Source organism: Myxocyprinus asiaticus, chromosome 48 (genome assembly GCF_019703515.2).
Source record: "Myxocyprinus asiaticus isolate MX2 ecotype Aquarium Trade chromosome 48, UBuf_Myxa_2, whole genome shotgun sequence".
Taxonomy (NCBI): domain Eukaryota; kingdom Metazoa; phylum Chordata; class Actinopteri; order Cypriniformes; family Catostomidae; genus Myxocyprinus; species Myxocyprinus asiaticus.
Genome location: NC_059391.1, coordinates 14,581,163 through 14,600,431, shown reverse-complemented (window position 1 = coordinate 14,600,431; position 19,269 = coordinate 14,581,163). Strand labels below are relative to the sequence as shown.

Below are 19,269 nucleotides of genomic sequence, written 5' to 3'. Positions count from 1 at the left end.
CAGACTGCTAATGAGTTTCATGCTGTGCTACTGTATATGGTGCTGGGAATGTGCACTGTCGCTTTAAAATGTGGCAAAGGCTCAGTGATGGTATGAACATCATGGACAAATAATGGTAGTAAGCATTAAAATGGCAGTAGGGGCTAAAAAATATCAGTTTAAGCAGTAACAGTTGCTTGTTAGTGGATGCAATGCTGTTAGCATGGCCTTTCAGTAACTTATTGGTGTTGCAAGTGAATCTCACAAAAAATTTATGATTTCACCCAAAAATCAGAGGAAATAAAAATCGTATTTTGCATAAAGAAAAAAGCCTATTTTTAAGACCATTAAGATTTTGTACATTACATAGTATTTTCATGGAAATTACATTTCCCCCACATTCTAATTACCATAATGCATCTGGACATTTTAATTTCAAGTTTTATTTTTCTTGTAATGTTCTTTTTTTGTTTTTACCAGAGTAATACAATTGTTTTTATTTAAATCAAGGCAGCACAACAAACACTACCATGATGTATAAATACTTCACAATTTAAATATTAAATCATATTTAATGAATAATATATAATTATATATAATATATAATTTATTTATAATAATTACTAATATATAACTTATTGTCAGGAAAATGTTACAAACAATCTTAGTGGTCCTAAAAATAAGTTTGATATTCTTTGAGCAAAATATAATTTCTTTAAAAAAACAAAAAAAAAAAATATTTTATATGTGTATATGTGTGTGTGTGTGTGTATATATATATATATATATATATATATATATACACACACACACACACACACACACACACACACACACACACACACACACACACACACACACACACACACATACATTTATAAATTACTCTTCTGGTCCATACAACTAAAAGCTGCCATAGGTGAGGTCACCTATCCTAGTCCTGATACAAAGACTTGTGCATACAGTGTCATCACACTAGGATTAAGTCTACGATTTAACCAGCTTGAAACCTTGGCCTGTATCTAGCACCGCAGGAGGGAACCATGTGAGTTTGACCCTTCGGAGTAGCCGAATGCAGTAACCGCAAACCCAGAAGAGGTTCAGTCCACCACACCAGTGGGCGAGCTGAACCACAGGGTAAGTCAAGCGTGGGAAGTACAAGCTCCAGTGCCTGGTCACATCTTTTTCAGTGGGGAGGTGGAGCTTGTAGTCACTCCAGTGTCTGGAGATGCCATAGAAAGCTCGGACAGTCCGTCCACGCTCAGACCAGCGGACAATGCTCTCAGGGTTGCAGTTAAAATCGACCCATTGAGAGGTGAAGTCCCCAAGCTGAGGTGTGTCCTGGAGCTCCAAGTCTGTGGGACTACAGAGCACAGCCCCTTGAACTGCTACATAAAGTCCCTCAATGTTCTGTACCTCTTTCACCCAAGGGAGGGAGTTCTCTGTGTCGAGAATAATGATAAGGCGGGAGCAGAAACCAGCGTTCTTCTCCCTCCAGAGCTGCACAATCTTGTCTAGACGCAAAATGTCTCCACCTGATTGGATGAAAGGATAGAAAGACAGATTTATTGACTGTATAATGTCTTCAGAGCTACTGATCTATGACGGGTTTGGTTTCTTAATGAATACTGGCTGCTTTCTACCAGTGCTGCACTCCCAAGTGCATGTGAAGTCAGCGCCACACTAGCCTATTTTTCCAGTGATTTTCAGGTATGAGCTTCATTAAAATAATCAGCAGCAAAGCAGAGGGTAATGAAGCATGCATTAGCATCTGCCAGAGGTCGTTAATCACTTGACCATCGGGACTCACTGCTGAGTTCATGGCTTCAAAAACTGAAAAATCATATGAGGCTTGTTTGAAAAAATCGTTCCGTTGCCGAGGTGGGGTCTTGTGTTCTCATCAAGTGACCAATGAGCTGCTTTTTTTTACTGAAGATCTGAATGTTTTCATCTGTGATCGCAGTCAGCTTCATAGCATCACAAGCGCTGATTATAATCCATAGTGATTCTGTCACCAAGCGTTTTTCCCCTACACTAAATGACTAATAAAATCAGAAAGCGGGGCCATAGCAGTTGGTTTTTATTGAACGCAATTTCTTTACTCACTGTAAGCTGCATATGGATGTACACGTTTTACGGCAAGCCTCGAGGGGGATAAATACACAATCACACTTTCACAAGGTAAGTTACTCTATGAATCACATCCAAAATCATTCTTTTACAATCGTTTATGCTTACACGGTACTCCTGTTGTTATTTTAGCGAGCTCCACGTGACAGGAAATCAGTGAGAGAGTGTTGCAGTGAATCATTTGTCACCCGTCCACCTTTCTTAATCAGCAAGTGTGTCTGACCTCCGAATGAAGAGAGCGAGATCTCAGCAAAACGGTCCACGTGTGTAAAAACCTTAGCCAAAATCTAGTTGTTTGGAGTCTATTAGTGCGGTGCCTGCTAAACAGGGAATAAACCCTGTGGGTTTACTACTAACTGATGCCCACCCTCACTGCTTATACTCTATACAAAAATTTCATGACCGCTGGTATACAACTTAAAATAATATGTAACAACCACTAATGGGTGAATATCACAAAAACTATATCTGGGTCATATTTCACTGCAAAATCAAGTCATTTTTATTTGTATAGCACTTTTCACAACGGATGTTGTTTCAAAGCAGCAGTACAGGAAATTATGCAATAACTGAAAATAAAACTGTAATATCTTAATCATATATGCGCTATATGTTAAAAATGTGATTGCAAATCAAAAGGAAATAATAAAAAATTAGATACAGTATTTTCACTTATATTCCAGGAAAAATATGATTTTTTTTATTTTTTATTAAATATTAAAGGCCATACAACAAATAGTGCCAAGACATATAAATACTTAGTAAAATGGGCTTAAATTATCAAGAAAATCATGTAACCAAGTCCAAAAAATAGGCTTAATTTTAACTAAGCATAATTTCTTATTCTTTTTGATTTGGAGATGAAATATGAACCAGACACGTCTTTAAGAGGGAAAAAAGTTATTTCTTCATTCTCCCACCTGATAGGGCCCACTCTCCACTGCGGTGTGTGTGGCCACTATAAAAGAGCATGTAGGTGTCGTGGCGTGGGCCGTCAGTCGTGTGGACCTCCATGAAATTGCGGAGCTTGGCTTGCAGGGCTTCCAGACTCAAGCCGCTGGTGGAGTAGTCACAACCGTAGGTCTCGATCATGTGATGGGAGAAGAAGCGTTGCACATTGTTCAGCATCCCTGTTGAGCGCAAGTTGAGTTCCTGCACATGAGCCGGGGGCAGTAGGGTGGGCTGACCGTCTGGGCTAAAAGAAAGGGAGAAGGCGAGGTAAAGTACTGACCCTCTGTTTGACAAGCTCATCATGCCCTTGGTATATGACACTTCCTTAAGTGCCTTAGTGCACCAACGCACGGAAGGCTTGATTGTTTACATTTCCTGAAAAATTGAATTAATCTTAACAAACAGGTCTAACACTCTATAGAGTCTTTATATTTATAAATTATCGATAGTAATTTCTTAACATACAGTATGTCTGTAATCAAAATGAGAATCTGTCCATGCAATTAATGTAACATATGTATTGTTTTCAATACAAAGTGTCTGCTAAAAAATTACTAAAGTATGAGACAATATACAACAATTTAATTTAATAAAAAAAGTATTAAGGTTTAATTAATAAAAGGCTGCTTTGACAGGACTGATGCACTGGTTTATAAATCAGGTTTGAGTGGGATGAGATGGGTGAATACATGTTTCCAGTACCTGCAATAGTTGGTAGGAATGACCACAGCATAGCCCACACAGGTTCCTCCAAGGCTGTTTCCCAGCTCATGGAAGAGGCCGTGGGCTAGTGACTCCAGTGGTAGTACCAGCAAAAACAAGGCAATAAATAGACTGTTGAATGGCTGTAGGAGGGAATAATACAATTAAAACCTTCCAAAGAATAGCATCAAACCTCCTATTATAAGGCATTCCATTATTTTGACCCAGAGTGGTCCCACAAAGTATTTGGACACTTAAGTTACAATTAAAAATAATGAATATCATTGCATTAGATAAAATATCAAACCAAGTGGCATTTGTTTTTAAACTAGCTAGCACAAGCACACTTTAAGCAGACCATTTAACAAAAGAAGTTATCCAAATTTTAAATAACAAAAAAAAAAATAGACCTGAGCTGTGTTTCCCAAAAGCATTGTAAGCTTAAGTTGATCGTAGAGACAATTGGCACCAATGGTTTCTATGATCTACTTAGGCTTACGATGCTTTTTGTTTTTGGCTGTCAAATTTAGTGGAACATGTCCATAGTTAATGTGATTGTACTTACTCTACTAGGACACCTTCAAAAAATCTACTAAAAATGATCTGGGACCAGTTGGTTAGAAGTAGTTGCAAAAATTTGCTAAGAAAGGTTAAGAAAAGTCACTTGGTTTGATATTGTGTAATCAAATTAGTGTTCAAAACCAGTTCCACTAAATGGTTCCGGCCATCACTAAATCTAATGCAGTGAAATACTTGCATTTCAAGTGTGGCTTAAGTGTTTTAAACTTTTGAAAAATGTAGCATATGCTTTTTAAATATTTTCAGCATAACACACTAGTAAGTAAATACTTAAAGCCAAAAGTCCTACCTGCCATGCCAGAGCTCCTAGTATGATGGTGGACACCAGGCTGAACAGCACCAGGCGTTTTGATATGAGGCAGAAGTGGCGCATGCCCTTAGATGCCATGACCCTGTCCAGTTCTCCAGCCTCTGACATGTCCGCCATGCACAGTCTCTGACAATCACTCAGCTTACTGTGGAAACCCCACAATGTGACCAAGAAAACCAAGTGGCAGATGATCCAGATAATTGTGAAGACTGAAAGACCTGGGATCAACAGGTACCAGCGATCCAGATCTCTCATCTTTAGGGCAGCCATGATGAGGAAGGCTACCTCCACTACAACTAGAGGAAGGAGGGACAGGTGCCTCCAGAAGCCTCTTCTCACTAAGAGTGGAGACCAGCGTTCAGTGACTGAAAGGCCGCTGAAGTAGACATCCAGGAAAGGGTCACAGACGAGGCGGCTTAAGAAGCACGACAAGGCGAAGGGGTTGGTGGAAACTCCTAAAGACTCCTGGAAGAAGAATGCTGCGACCACAGAGAAGCAGGTCAGATTTGGAAGGGCCAGGTAGGACTTCATGCGTAAGTCCACAATTAGAGCAGCCAAGGAGAGTGTCAGAGCAATGAGGCTTATGGATTTATGGCCAACCAGAGTTGTGCTGGCCATGGCAAAGCCTGTGAGCTCCAGGGCTTCCCTTGATTTGAGGAACGCAGGTTGATGCTGAGTGCAACCGCACATTCTTTCAACTAAAGCCCATAGGATTCTTATCACCACGCTGGCTACTAACATATAGTTGGCCACCTGCTCCTTAACATCTTCCTCTTTGGATGGGATATTGAGGAAGCACAGCAAGCCAAGAAGGAAACCAAACCATACATGCAACAGAAAGAGGCTGACCCTCTCCATACCAAAATAGTAGTGGAGAATACTGGCAATCCCAAGTACAAAAAGGCCCAAAATAAAAATGACCAAGATAATAGTGTTGTCAGTCTTCACCCATTGTACATAAAATCCCCAGCAAATTGCGACCAATGAACTCAGGCTGGACAGGTATCCGAGGTAACGAATCGACCACATGTTGACCCCTTTGTTGGCTTCATCTAGCCGGGTCATTGCAGCATAAAGCAAGTGGCTCAAGCTGTACTTGAGCAGCCTGCACATTGTTGCAAGTCAGAACTCCCACAACACTGAAACCAGAGGACTCAATGTGGTGAGTGACGTATGTGATGTAAGTCATGCGTCACAATATGAATTCTTATTCGAAACATAACCATACAGTTGTGTAGTGTAGTTAGACATAAGTAAATCGCTAAACTAAATCGTTTCTCAAGACGTGCATGACATTGTGGAGAGAGAGAAAAAATCAGAGTAACACCTAAAATAAATCAGTAGTCTGTCACTTTCCACCTGTTACTACTGAATGAACACAGATATTCAGCACAGGCGAACTTAGGGTTATTTTCTGATGACTGAAACTAATAAATAAACTAGCTATGAAATCGTTAACTCTTCAAAACTTAAAGAACAATAAATATAACAGATAAAGGAGTTTTAATGTGCTGTCAGTCTGATTTACACGGACAGATTCCAGTGCGTTTACCGGCGTCGGAAAGTTAGCAGAATGCGTTATTTCTCTTCAGGAAGAGTGTAACATTGATTAAATCAAGCTTACATAAATATACCAGTAGACGTATATGAAATTGATTGTTGTCGTTTACAAAAAAAAATCAACAGATAAGTGGAGATTTATCGCAGAATTTCGCCAAACAATTATCTAAACTTCACCCGAATATCCGCCTCATTTGCTAATCGGTATGCAACTACGGAAGCCCCCTACGGACAAACTAAGAGTCCATCATCCTGGGGCCGTTCACACCGAACGTGTTATTTTAATAGTTTTACTATGTAAACATGCACTAGGCGGACGTTTTTGACTGTTGCGCGGCGTCTCGCACAGGAGCCACGCTTTGTTTAAGTTAAAAAAGGAAAAAAAACTTTAAAAAGAACAACTATTAAAAACACGTCTCGAGACACCTGCGTTCGTGTTGCTGCATCTAGCTTATTTTTAGCGAAAGGACGCGTTCGGTGTGAACGCCAATAACAGCACAAAAGGGTTGAAAAATGGAATAGAATTGTTTTTCAGATCAATAATCAATGTAAAAACAAAAAAAAAGAAAAAAAGCAAGATACCAAAGCTTTCACCTTATTTAATATATCAGAAAACTTGACTTCTTTGTATGACTGGTATGACTTAAACTTGGTATTTGTTTATTTTTTTAATGTTGCTATTTGTTTATTTATTTTATTGTGTACTTATATTATGGGTAGTTGACAGATAACTTGGACTTGAACGTTTTCCTCTTTCTCCCTCAACACAAAGACATTAAAATGTATATGAATACATGAGGGAATCACCAAGTATATGTTTTAGGTGCTGTGACAGGTCACATTTTAATCAGAATTTGGCATTTTTGCATTTCACTTACATTTTCCTGTGTGGTATGACATGAATTTTGTCAAGGAAAAATATTCCATGTGGTTACTCTATTAAAATGAAGTCATAAAGTGACAAACAAAAAGGCAGCATACCAACAAACAATACAAGGTGACAAAAAACATTTATTTATAAAAGAGGAATGACAATAATTCTCACAAATAGCCCAGTCCTGTGGGAGTCAAACATCTTAACACTGAAAGAGAAAATCAATCATGCAAACAGTGGATTAGAACCTGCGGAAGACAAAGACATTTGATATGTGAATGTTTAGAAACACCACCAAGTACAGTATAATACAAAGTTTTTTTTGTGTGTGTGTGTACTTTTTTGTGTGTGGTTTTAAAACACATTTCTTTCCACAGATTTATAAATCAAGAACAGACTAAAGAGGGCCTTTAAATGCTATGGCTAATGTTATTATTATATGGCAGTATTTCGTAATTTAGCCAAGAGCTGGTTAATTTGCTGAAAGTATGAAAGTATTTACTGTGGGAGATAAATTAGTTACTTTCAAATGACAATCAGTAGTCCGTCCTTCTTGCACCCAGTGTTTATCATCCAAATGCAAAAATACAATTTGGGTTTGAAGGCACCTTGATGAGTGATCTAATTTCGCTGATACTCTGACACCTTTAAAGTGCTTTAAAACACCAAAACCTCACATATATACTTCAGCACAACCCCAATGTACAAGGACATCTTGCATACTATTTCGGGAGTTAAAGGGATAGTTTTCTCAAAAATGAAAATTCTCACCTCATATTGTTCCAAACCCTATGACTTTCTTTCTTTCGTTGAACACAAAATGACCAGCCTCAGTCACCATTCACTTTCATTGTGTGGAATAATAACAGAGGCTGTCATTCTGTCTGACATGTTTTGTGTTCCACAGAAGAAAGAGGCTTTAGAACAACATGAGGGAAAGAATTTACATTTTTGAGTGAACCATCCCTTAAAAACCATCACAGCATCTTCCCATGTAATTTCTTTCAGGTATACCATTCAATAACTACATTAATACAATGCAAAACCATGCCTATTATCAGTTGCGATTAAAACTGCCATATTACAGTTTTATATAGGGGATTTTTGACCATTTATGATTATGAATGTATTGCTATTCTAATCAGCTATTCTGCTGATGTTAAGTATCGATATCTTGCCAACCCTACGGAAGGTGTTATCGAACACGTGCAAATATGTGCTTGGGACACTTATATAGTGTTTTAAGAACCTGGAGTGAATTAAAAAGCCGCAAATTCTGCAGATCAATACATCAGCGCTAAAAATGTACAGTGATAAACAACTTTTTTGACAGTACTTCCATGTAAACCCCCAGTCAGTCACAAATCAATTACCTTTGAAATATTTGGCGGAACTTTCCAAAACCTCTGTACCTTAAAAGCCAGAACTGAAAGCTAATATAATGTACTGTATTGAAGAACTGAGATACACTCTAGTTACACTGTAAAACGATACAGAAATTAGACCGACCAAAGGTAAACAGTCAAGAGTAAACAATCATCCTATTCAATAAAGTCACATTATGGCAAAATGCAGAGAAATCTAACCTGTTCCGTACTACATACTACAGAGAAGTAATTGGCTATTACAGGTTATATTAGAGGTTTAAATGAAAACGAAGGCAGAGAGTCACTCATTTACTTTCAGGCTTTTTTAACAAGATTAGAAACATGTTACCACGATGAGGCAAAGCATGCATCCAATCTGGTCACCTGTAAGACTTTGTTCTCGAAAACTACGACTACTTTGCATGATTTGTACCATGTTGAAGCGAAAAACACACATTCACAGTTACAATGTTACGTTACCAAACCAGACACTTAATATGCTACAAAATATCACTAATATTGCAAAAATGCTTGGTTGTAATTTGAAAGTCACTATCTATAATGTCCAGTGCTAACTTGCTGAGAATCAAACCATTTAGAAATTATATTTGAAAGGCGCTCAACACAATATGTATAGAAACTGCAGGCAAAAGATAGCATTTTTTTTTACACTGACAATGACTAGTTAGACTAAGGTCTAACTTATGCCAGCCCAAAAAGGTTTGACAAATCTTGTCCATTTTAGTCGTGATGATTGAAAAAACAGCCAAAATGGGTGAGCAAAATTTTCAACCTGAGATCACACAGCTGCTTCTGATACAAGACCATATCGCTTCTATTGCAAAACCGTTATTTCTTTGTTTAGATTGTTGATTAGTGTGTTTGTGTTGAAAAGGATGTCTAGCACTCTCTTAAAAATAAACACCCACTTCAACATCTGGCCTCATTCACTCTGTGCAAACTTTTTGCTGCTTAAAAAGGGGAGTATGTGATTGCAGCAAAACCATTTGGCAGCGCGTCAATAGGGTAGTACATGTAAAAAGGATAGTTCACGCAAAAATGAAAATTCTGTCATCATTTACTTGTATTTCCAAACCTGTATGACCTTCTTCCTTCCTTGGAACACAAAAGGAAATGTCAAGCAGAATGACGGTCTCAGTCACCATTCACTTTCATTGCATCTTTTTCCATACAAGGAAAGCAAATGGTGATGACTGAGGCAAACATTTTGCCCATGATCTCGGTTTGAAAGGTTTGAAACAACGTGATGTTGAGTAAATGACAGAATTTAAATTTTTGAGTAACTTTCCCCTTAAGACAGGCAGTTCAGCTGTGCAGCAAAATGGGGTCTTCCAGCTCATGTAAGGGTGCCGTGCTACTTTGGCTCTCGCCAGAGTCCGAATCATATGGCGTGTCCGGCAACTCCGCAAAGCTCCACGCCAACTGGTCGTCCTCGAATTCGGAATGTGGAGGCTCGTAGGAATCTGTGAACCCCTCATCCTCGAACGTGTGAAAGTCCTGCGGTATGTAGAGCATCTCCGGGTAGTTACGGCTGACCAGGTCGCTGCTGGTGGTGGATGACACCTTGCGGAAAGCAATGAGGTGCATATGGGAGTACTTCACGTACTTGTAGCGCTTGAAGCCCAGCGACTCGACTGCAACTCGCCAGCTACGCATCATTAGTGCATGGCGGCCCTGATGGGAGGAGTCAGGGGTGATGATGAGGAGAAGGCCATTCAGGGTCAATAGTTCATGGGCTTTCTTGCAGCAGAGCCAACGCTGGTAGGGCGAGGGAAAATAAGAGAGAAGCAGGGAGAACACCACCACGTGAAAGAGCTGGCCAGGTAAAGCTTCGATGGGGCTGTGTAGCTGCTGCAGAAAGGTATCTAGTGCATCACTGGCCAGCTGCAATGGCTGCTGCAGCTGCAGGTTGAGAAAGTCGCACTTGAAGACGCTCTGTAGGTGTAAAAAGGACAGGCAAATGGAGAATAAGCATCAACATTTACCTTGACTCCACAACAGAGATAAAAGTAGGTACAACACAACATAATCCATAACAGTGGTTTTCAACTAGTTTTGATTAAGGAACCACAGAGTGGTGACCCAACACAGTGGCAACAGTTTTTTGTCAAAAGTGAACAGAAGTCTATTAAATTTAGATGCATTCACTTGATGGTTTCAAGCTCTCGGCAGCCAATCATTTACCACACAAAATACATTGTGGTCGGCCCAAACCATGTTTAAACTCATTGCAAGTGAACCTGTATATAATGTAGTCTGAGTTGTTGTTTTTTTACCTTGCATAGTTTGGTTTATGGTTTTCAAGGAAAGGTTCATGTCACACAACCTATCCATGTTGGCATCTACCTAATTTGGCTAGCTTCGACCAAGTAACAGGTTATTTTTGCCAAAATATTGTACAGTTTGTCTGGACACACAGCCTTTGAACAAAAGATATGGAAAGCGTTTTCTTGTCCCTTTTAAAAGTCCATAAGCCTATTTATTTTGCTATCCTAATCATACACAATCATAAGGTCAATCATGACAACTGATGAAATATATTTAAGGTGTTATGATAATGGATATGACAAGTTTGTAGGTTTGGTCTTGGTGGACTAGATCAGCTTACGCTGCTGCTTCTGAAGAGCAAGTACGAAGATTTGCTATTAATAGAACATACACAGGCATGCTATGTTGAGTATGTAGGACATGCTGCTGCACAATTAGACATACATAAGACATGCTGTATCAAGCATGTAGGACTTGCGTCTGCACAATTAGACATATCCCCTTGAAGAAGCTCTAGACAAGTTGTGCTGGGGAGGAGGAGGGTTTCAGAGAGAGAACTGCAGTGAAACTATCTTGCCTGCAAACAACTGAGGCAATTTAAATGTTAGACAAAGAGAGAGTACACTAGTTGATTGGCTAACAAATTACATGTCAAAGCTCCTATCACCTTAAAGGAATATTCCAGGTTTCATTTCAAATTAAGCTCAATTGACAGCATTTGTGGCATAATGTTGATTATGACTCATCCCTCCTTTTCTTTAAAAAAAAAGCAAAAATGCAGCCAGGTTTCCTAAGCAACCAAATTGGCCCAGTTGCTAGGGAGGGTAGAGTCACATGGGGTAACCTCCTCGTGGTCACTATAATGTGGTTCTTTCTCGGTGGGGCGCATGGTGAGTTGAGCGTAGTTGCCGCGGTGGATGGCGTGAAGTCTCCACATGCGCTATGTCTCCGTGGTCAACGTGCTCAACAGGCCACGTGGTAAGATGTGCAGGTTGACGGTCTCAGATGTGGAGGCGACTGGGATTCATCCTCCGCCACCCGGACTGAGGCGAATCATTACGCAACGAGGTTACAGTGAGGCACTTACAATGGAAGCGACTGGGGCTCATTTTTGGAGGGTTTAAAGGCAGAAATGTGAAGCTTATAATTTTATAAAAGCACTTACATTAATTCTTCTGTTAAAACTCATGTGATATTTGACCTTTGTTTAAATTGTCATTTTTACAGTCATTTTAGGGTTTGTTGACATTACATCGTCATGGCAACAAAGTTGTATAATTGGCTATAACTTTACACAGAAAAGGTTAGCAAGCTATTTTATCACACTAAAATCATGTTAACACACATTGTTTACGTCTTGTGGCTATACTTTTGAAACCACATTGATTGACCACATTCACTTCTATTGTAAGTGCCTCACTGTAACAGATTTCTATTTTTTTTTTAATTTTTTTTTTATCTCCCTTTTCTCTCATGCTATTCCTCCACGATTCACGCACAACTTACCACACGCCCCACTGAGAGCGAGAACCACTAATCGCGACCACGAGGAGGTTACCCCATGTGACTCAACCCTCCCTAGCAAACGGGCCAATTTGGTTGCTTAGGAGACCTGGCTGGAGTCACTCAGCACACCCTGGATTCGAACTCGCGACTCCAGGTGTGGCAGTCAGCGTCAATACTCGCTGAGCTACCCAGGCCCCGATATTTGCATTTTTTGAAAGAAAAGGAGGAAGTCAAAATTAGTTTGTGTGGTAATCAATATAATGCCACAAATGCTGTTGATTGAGCTTAACATTTGAACTCAGAATTTTCCTTTAAATCACCGAGTATGCGAGCCGACTGGCTAACAGATTACATGTTCAAAGGACCTTTAAGCTTGCACCATGTAGAGTTTCATGACTGAACTTAGAATCATTTATCTTTTGCATTGTACTTTCCCTACCGTTTACAGCACATTTTTGGGTCTCGAGTCTCGACCCACCAGTTAAGAACCACTGATCCATAACCTCAAGAAACACAAACCTCGACTGCTGGCACAATGTCGATACCAACAGTAAGAAACTCGTCAAATTTCAGGAAGGGATTGAAACAACTGCCCACATCCAGGAGTCGTATCCTTTCAAGCTGGAACATTGAGCTATAACCAATAGAGAAAAATTTTCATTATTTAGACAGTAAAATAGTTGTCATGTCAAAATAGCCAAAATACGCCCCTCCCAAAACAAAAACCTATTTGCAGTGTTGTTCAAATAAATGCACACAAATAAACACTGTCATTGAAGAGCACCTGGGAGAGGAAGGTTGTGGTGGAGTGTATACAGATGTATTATTGCCAGCTGCGGCATGCCTTGCACTCTTCTCATCCTTCTCCAACACTCGCCTCATCCCTCCATCCTGAAAGTACTCCTGACAAACACTGTGGAAAGACAGATTTACATATTCATTTATGCATTTGTCACATGCGTTCTTCCAAAGCAACTTACAATGCATTCAAGCTAAACATTTTAATCAGTATCTGCACTCCCAAGGAATCGAACACATGACCTTGGTGTTGCTAGCGCCATGCTCTACCAGTCTTAAAAAAAGATATATATTTTTTTAAAAGGCACCATATATTTAACTTCATATAACAAAATATTGGCTTCATACCAAACACCATTGATGGTCGTACCTGCGGCACCACTCGATGCGTCCCTCTCCCTCACATTTATTTGCCCAGTGGTTGTCGGCTAGGTTCTTCATGGCCATGGCATACTCACTGAGAGTCTGCTCGTCTTCACAGTGCTCACGCCATATTTTCTCAAAATCTCCCACTGCAGCCGAGGAGACAAGACAGAGGAATATACGGTCACTTCATATGTGAGGACTGATCTCTTAACACAGCAAGCAATAAATTACATCACAAAGGGCAAGGTTCAAGAATAAAGATGATTTGTACTTCCGCTGCCGATGTTTTCAATGGCCCCACCACAAAAATTGTTAGCAGAATTGTTTGATTTTCCACAACTCATGTTGTCTACTGAATGTTCTTGGAAAGATATTTTTCAATGTTTTGTCTGCGGAACAATCCAAAAACACTTTAAACTGCACTGCAGCCCTTTGGAGAGACTGCACATCTATCCTCAGCCTTGTTGTCATTCCCGTCAAAAATCAAAGATGCCACTGTGGTGAATAAGGTCTATTAAGCAGCCTATTTTTTAAGCTGCACTTCATACTCTGGGAGAGTGAAGTTATATAGAAACTCACCACTTAAATTCTTTTCTCGTCCACTTTGAATATTCAGTGTGGGTACTATATATGAAGCCCTGCCCACACAGAGGTCACTGCCAAACCAAGCAACTTCCTATTGGTCAACGCAAATGTTGAAGTTCACCAAATTTGGACCAAATGCGAAATTCGCATTGGGACATTTCTTTGTCATTGGAAGTCCATCAGGTCAAATTCCTGATCGTGCGGGTTCCTTCTGAAATGACTGTATTTCACCCATGGAATTTTGCTAAGTAAAGAAAATGTGACCAAGCCTTAAGTTTGCAACGCATAAAAACAAATGTATATGATCAACGAACGAAAGATGTAGTGAGAACGCAGCACTGGTTCAATGGGGCAACTGGCCTGAAACTCTTTCACACTGGCCCCTTGTCGTTATGCCTTAATTTTTGTTGAGCACTGAATAATGATAAATTTTACATACTTTTCGTGGTTCCTCTAAACTTAGATTCTGAAGCTATAGACATCCGTGTCTCCAACAGCTTGCAAAAGACTGTCCAATTCTCTCAACAAATCAGTGAAACTCCATCTTCAAGCGCAAAACTATCACACCATCAAAGTATTTGTACTGATTCACACACAGTTCTAAAACTTGCTGATAATGCCGATGACACCAGTAGGCGACCACAAATATCCCTTAGACAACTACCTTACAGACTGCTTGGGAAGGCAAGAACTGACAAAAAAGTGAACTGTCCCATGACAGAGTGGAAAACACTGGCCTTATCAGATTTACAGAGAATAAGACAAGAAGGGGAGAGACTGCAGTGCCGTTATACATATGAATACTGTTTCACAATGCCAAGAAGACTAGATCACGCCTTCCTTATTAACCCATCACGGGGTCTAGTGAATAGACTACTGTGTGGGATTTATCCACTCATTCCTCTTGGGGAAAGAGAGGAATATTAGAGATACTTTAAGCCATGACAAAGTCAATAACAACACTTTGAAAACTAGCTAAATCCAGATGCCTAAAGTGTTGTATCAGTGGTTCTCAAGTGGTTCTGAGATCCAAATTTACATTTGACATCAAGTGGAAACTCACAATGCCAAAACTGTTGAACGTCTGAAGTAAACATTTTTTTTTTTAATACTATGTTTTTTAAGGATGAGGGCATGCCATGCATCCTGTTCATGTTGGCATCTGCCTGATTTGGCAAGCTAATACTAAATGACAGAAGAATTAATACCAAAATACAGTTGAGTTTGACTGATGCACATCCTTTAATATCAACAGCAAAATATATGGGAAGTATATTCTCCTGCCTTACAAAAGATTGTAAGCCTACTTATTTAGCCTTTTTTTTTTTTTTTTTTTTTTTTTGCATGATAATGGGTTAGCTACATTTTATTATTTTGTGTTTAGCATGGTTTTTTTCCCAACCTACCAATTGAGAACCACTAGGTTATAATTTTTCGGCTTCAAAATACAAACCAGAGACAGAATCAATTCGATGATGTGGGTAGGAAAAAATATAGACCAATATTTTTGTTTAAGTATAAATATATTTCATAAACTCCTACTCTTTGTCACTTTATGTCAGTGGTCATAATATCCTTTTTGGATGACGCTCAGGGAACCCTTCTAATAGTGGAGCCTACAAGCTTAGCCTAAATTAGCATAACACGGCACTCCCATAGACATTCTATGGTGGTACACTGGCGAGAAGACAAGAGGCCATTCTTTTTCAATGAATGTCTATGGAGGAGATGCCTCAGTGTGCTGAATAAACTGCTTTTTTGAGGAAACAGCTCATCACTTAAAGGTGCTGTAAGCGATTTTTTTCATGGAAAATTATGCAAAACTTTTCCTACTCCCTTAAAGATATTAATGAAATAAGTGTCCTGAGATATCTCACCGGTCTCTGTGCCAGCTGTCGACTTTGTAAACAGCAAACAAAAATGTGTCCACGGACCACAGACATTAACGCTTTTCACCTGTCAATCATTTTGCTCGTTCTCATAGTGTTGTATTTGAAGCGGATCACTGAGGCTATGCTATAATGTTTGTCAGTTGAAGGCGCTATTGTGCCACTGCTGAATTTGACAGCCACAGGAACAAACAATGCTGCTCTTTTGCTCTGTTTTGGTCTCAATATTATCTTTGGAGGGCAGGTTTTGGAATGAGGGGGAGTGGCTAATTCAACAGCTCAGTCTCATGAAAGCTTCAGAACGCTAAAATCGCTTACAGCACCTTTAATTAATAGACTGCCTTTCAACTAAACTTCAACAAGTTTAACACTTAATGCTTTTGGAATAAACTATGTGTGGAGTTTACTATGATAAATTGATGTTTTATAAGAGAATTCACAGACGATTTTGTGACATGTAGTTGTCACTTTACGGCTCTCCCCATTCATTTGTATGGTATACGCAAACGGTGACTTTCTGTCGTAACACTCTAGTTGACCGTTATGCTCTCTCCTATTGTAGAGCCGCGGAGGTTGTTATCTCAATATATCAAAGAATCTCTGACGCTCATCGTAGTGCAGGACTACAACAGGAAATGCATGGACATCCTCACAGAGCCATTCACATCTGACCTTTTATAAATTACTGCTTCTCAACTGTGTTGATATCAGACACATTGTAGAGTTCTCGTGCTTTTTTATGCATCTGCTTTATACACATTTTCCGATCTGAGGGTTATTTCCTTTTAAAGTCACTCATAACCTTGTTTTAGTGCCGTGGTTGATTGGCAGGTGAGGGGTGGCGCTTTGCTGCTGTCCAGGACGCACACAGGATGGATTACTGTTCACACCTTAGACCCCGTTTACACCTGGTATTTAGATGCGTTCGGGTGATCCGATCACATGTGGTCAATGCTAAATACAGGTCTAAACGGGGTCTAAAACATTTTGTGATCAGAATCAGATCACAAAAACTACATACGAGGGTAGTGACCACATCGCATTTAAGGTGTAAATGCTAATCCATCCTGATGCATCCAGGAGAGCAATGAAGCACCAACCGTCACCTGTCAATCAACTGCTGCTCAAAAACAAGCGGCTTTAAAAAGGAAATAACCGTCTGATTGGAAAATAATATAAAAAAGCAAATACACACACAAGTACGAGAACTTTTTAACTGTGTCTGAGATCAACATGCAGAGACACAGATGAGAAGCACACACATCTAAAGCTCAGATACTCCACTAAAATAACGGATAATTCTACTTGAAATTTTTTATTTTTTTTTTTTTTTTTGGTGCTTAAATAAAATTTCAACTGCATCTTGTAGAAACAGCATTAAATGAATGACCAAGTTGTCTAAACTTATGTATTCAAGGTACAAAGAAAATATTTAATACCTTTAACTTGATGGTTGACTTGAACACCACATGGCATTTTTAAAGCCATTAAATAAATTTTTGCCAGAAAATGCTATAAGTGTTTTTTAAAAATGTATGAAAACAAATTAGACACAAAGATTAAATTTCTACGAACTTGAGACGCTTGTTTTAAAAAGTTATGTTTTTTAAAGGTTTCTCATTTTTTTCCAACTCGGACAACCTTATTTGTCAATAAACATTAATCTAGCTCTCCCTAATTGCAATTCATTTGTCGGTGCAAAACCTGGTCCATTTAAGTGAACAGCATTGTTTAAGTTCAGCTATTCTACTTACAAGAAAAGCATGTAATATTATTGTCATCCTACAACCAAGTGTTACAAATTAACAGCTTTTCCTAAATGAATATTCGGGGTTCAATACAAGTTAAGCTCAATCGACAGCATTTGTGGCATAACGTTGATTACCACAAAATAATTTCGACTCGTCCCACTTTTTCTTTAAAAAAAAAAAAAAGCAAAAAAAATGGAGGTTATAGTGAGGCACTTACAATGGAAGTGAATGGGGCCAATTTATGGAGGGTTGAAAGGCAGAAATGTGAAGCTTATAGTTTTATTAAAGCACTTACATTAATTCTTCTGTTAAAACTCATGTATTATTTGAACTGTAAAGTTGTTTAAATCATTGTTTTTACAATCATTTTAGGGTTTGATGACATTACATCGTCATGGCAACGAAGTTGTAAAATTGGCTATAACTTTACACAAAAAAGGTAAGCGATTTTATTACACAAAAATCCTGTTTACATGCATATTGTTCTTGTCTTGTGGCTATACTTTTGAAAAAGTGAGTATTTTAACATTAAAATATTGGCCCCATTCACTTCCATTGTAAGTGCCTCAATGTAACCCAGATTCTTGCTTTTTTTTAAAGGAAAGAAGGGGAAAGTCAAAATTACTTTTTGCGGTAATCAACATTATGCCACAAATGCTGTCGATTGGGCTTAACTTGTATTGAACCCGGAATATTCCTTTAAGAAAACACAGACACAACACTGATCAGATCTTCCACTGTCAGACAAACTCTGAAAGATAAACCAACAAACTGTAAGTATGTGTATTAAATCATTAGGTAAGGAAAGTATTGTGCAATAAGTGGATAAGTAACTGGCAACAAAGTATGATATAGCTTCCAGAGTAACACAGTTGTCACTGGTACATGGTCAGGACACACTATGCAGAGGGCCCAGACTCAGAATTCTTGATGAATAGACTTTTAGATCCCCAGAGATGACTTAAAAGTTGCTTTATGTTGCAAACAAAGCCATCTGATCAATCAAGAGCAAAACAGGAACTGATGTGAAGCTGCAAAGACAGACAAAGGCTGTTTTGCAAAAATGAGTGAGCTTTTTATTAGATCATAAACGTTCTATTTGTTCTGTCTGAATGTTGAAAAATGCTGCTGAGCATAACCAGACATCAACAGCTCACTGATCTCCAAAAACGAGACAAATTATGAAATCTGTACAAGTCAAGTGAACAAGATTGCATTACAAGGTTCAATTTAAGAGTCTGCACTGGTTAACTGTATTTTTTTTTTTTTTTTCTCGATGCGTCAGCTCATTATCCGAAGCATTGAGTAATACAGAGTTTAAATATTCGCATCTCTGATCAGGCCAGACTACAATGATCTCGGCTAGGCTAAACAGCTATCTCACCCAAATACCTTCGATATATTTCCTGCGGAGTTGTCGGTGGACGCTTTTCACTACACCCGACAGCTTCTCCTGCTCCTTATTCCTGGACTGCAGCTCCTCTGTGGCGGAGCCGGGGTGGTATTCGGGCAGATCGGGATCTGTCTCAGCGATGCTCCGCAGGTCCATAGTACAGCACTAGGCTACCGACGCACCGGCTCCCCGTTCGTCCGCACGTCTCACACGGTAACAACGCGCAGCCTGATTGCGCCT

The 19,269-nt window shown here is 39.2% G+C and overlaps 2 protein-coding genes across 3 annotated transcripts; both read right to left on the bottom strand.

Moving 5' to 3' along the window:
• Positions 1-965: 965 nt before the first annotated feature.
• Positions 966-6,409, bottom strand: LOC127437760 (transmembrane protein 168-like). The gene is made up of 4 exons (XM_051692913.1): positions 4,631-6,409; positions 3,763-3,905; positions 3,030-3,304; positions 966-1,514 (listed from the first exon to the last, which is right to left on the bottom strand). The coding sequence occupies exons 1-4, from the start codon at positions 5,762-5,764 to the stop codon at positions 967-969; spliced, it is 2,100 nt and encodes a 699-aa protein (XP_051548873.1). The 5' UTR covers positions 5,765-6,409; the 3' UTR covers position 966.
• A 795-nt stretch (positions 6,410-7,204) lies between these two features.
• On the bottom strand, positions 7,205-19,269 carry LOC127437768 (S-adenosylmethionine sensor upstream of mTORC1-like). Of its 2 annotated transcripts, none has more exons than XM_051692931.1 (5): positions 19,029-19,269; positions 13,416-13,557; positions 13,032-13,160; positions 12,767-12,881; positions 7,205-10,408 (listed from the first exon to the last, which is right to left on the bottom strand). In XM_051692931.1, the coding sequence occupies exons 1-5, from the start codon at positions 19,183-19,185 to the stop codon at positions 9,779-9,781; spliced, it is 1,173 nt and encodes a 390-aa protein (XP_051548891.1). In that variant the 5' UTR covers positions 19,186-19,269; the 3' UTR covers positions 7,205-9,778. The 2 variants fall into 2 exon arrangements, with proteins under 2 accessions (XP_051548891.1, XP_051548892.1); XM_051692932.1 differs by lacking the exon at positions 19,029-19,269 and adding an exon at positions 14,436-16,650.

Excerpts from the sequence above, each read along its gene's own strand:
- LOC127437768 (XM_051692931.1), bottom strand. The coding sequence starts at position 19,185 with ATGGACCTGCGGAGCATCGCTGAGACAGATCCCGATCTGCCCGAATAC. Across the intron at positions 13,558-19,028 it reads CCGCAGGAAATATATCGAAG|TGGGAGATTTTGAGAAAATA; the intron begins GTATTTGGGTGA and ends CCTCGGCTGCAG. Across the intron at positions 13,161-13,415 it reads CGCATCGAGTGGTGCCGCAG|TGTTTGTCAGGAGTACTTTC; the intron begins GTACGACCATCA and ends GTCTTTCCACAG.
- LOC127437760 (XM_051692913.1), bottom strand. The coding sequence starts at position 5,764 with ATGTGCAGGCTGCTCAAGTACAGCTTGAGCCACTTGCTTTATGCTGCA. Across the intron at positions 3,906-4,630 it reads TAGGAGCTCTGGCATGGCAG|CCATTCAACAGTCTATTTAT; the intron begins GTAGGACTTTTG and ends TCCCTCCTACAG. Across the intron at positions 1,515-3,029 it reads TGGAGAGTGGGCCCTATCAG|GTGGAGACATTTTGCGTCTA; the intron begins GTGGGAGAATGA and ends TCATCCAATCAG.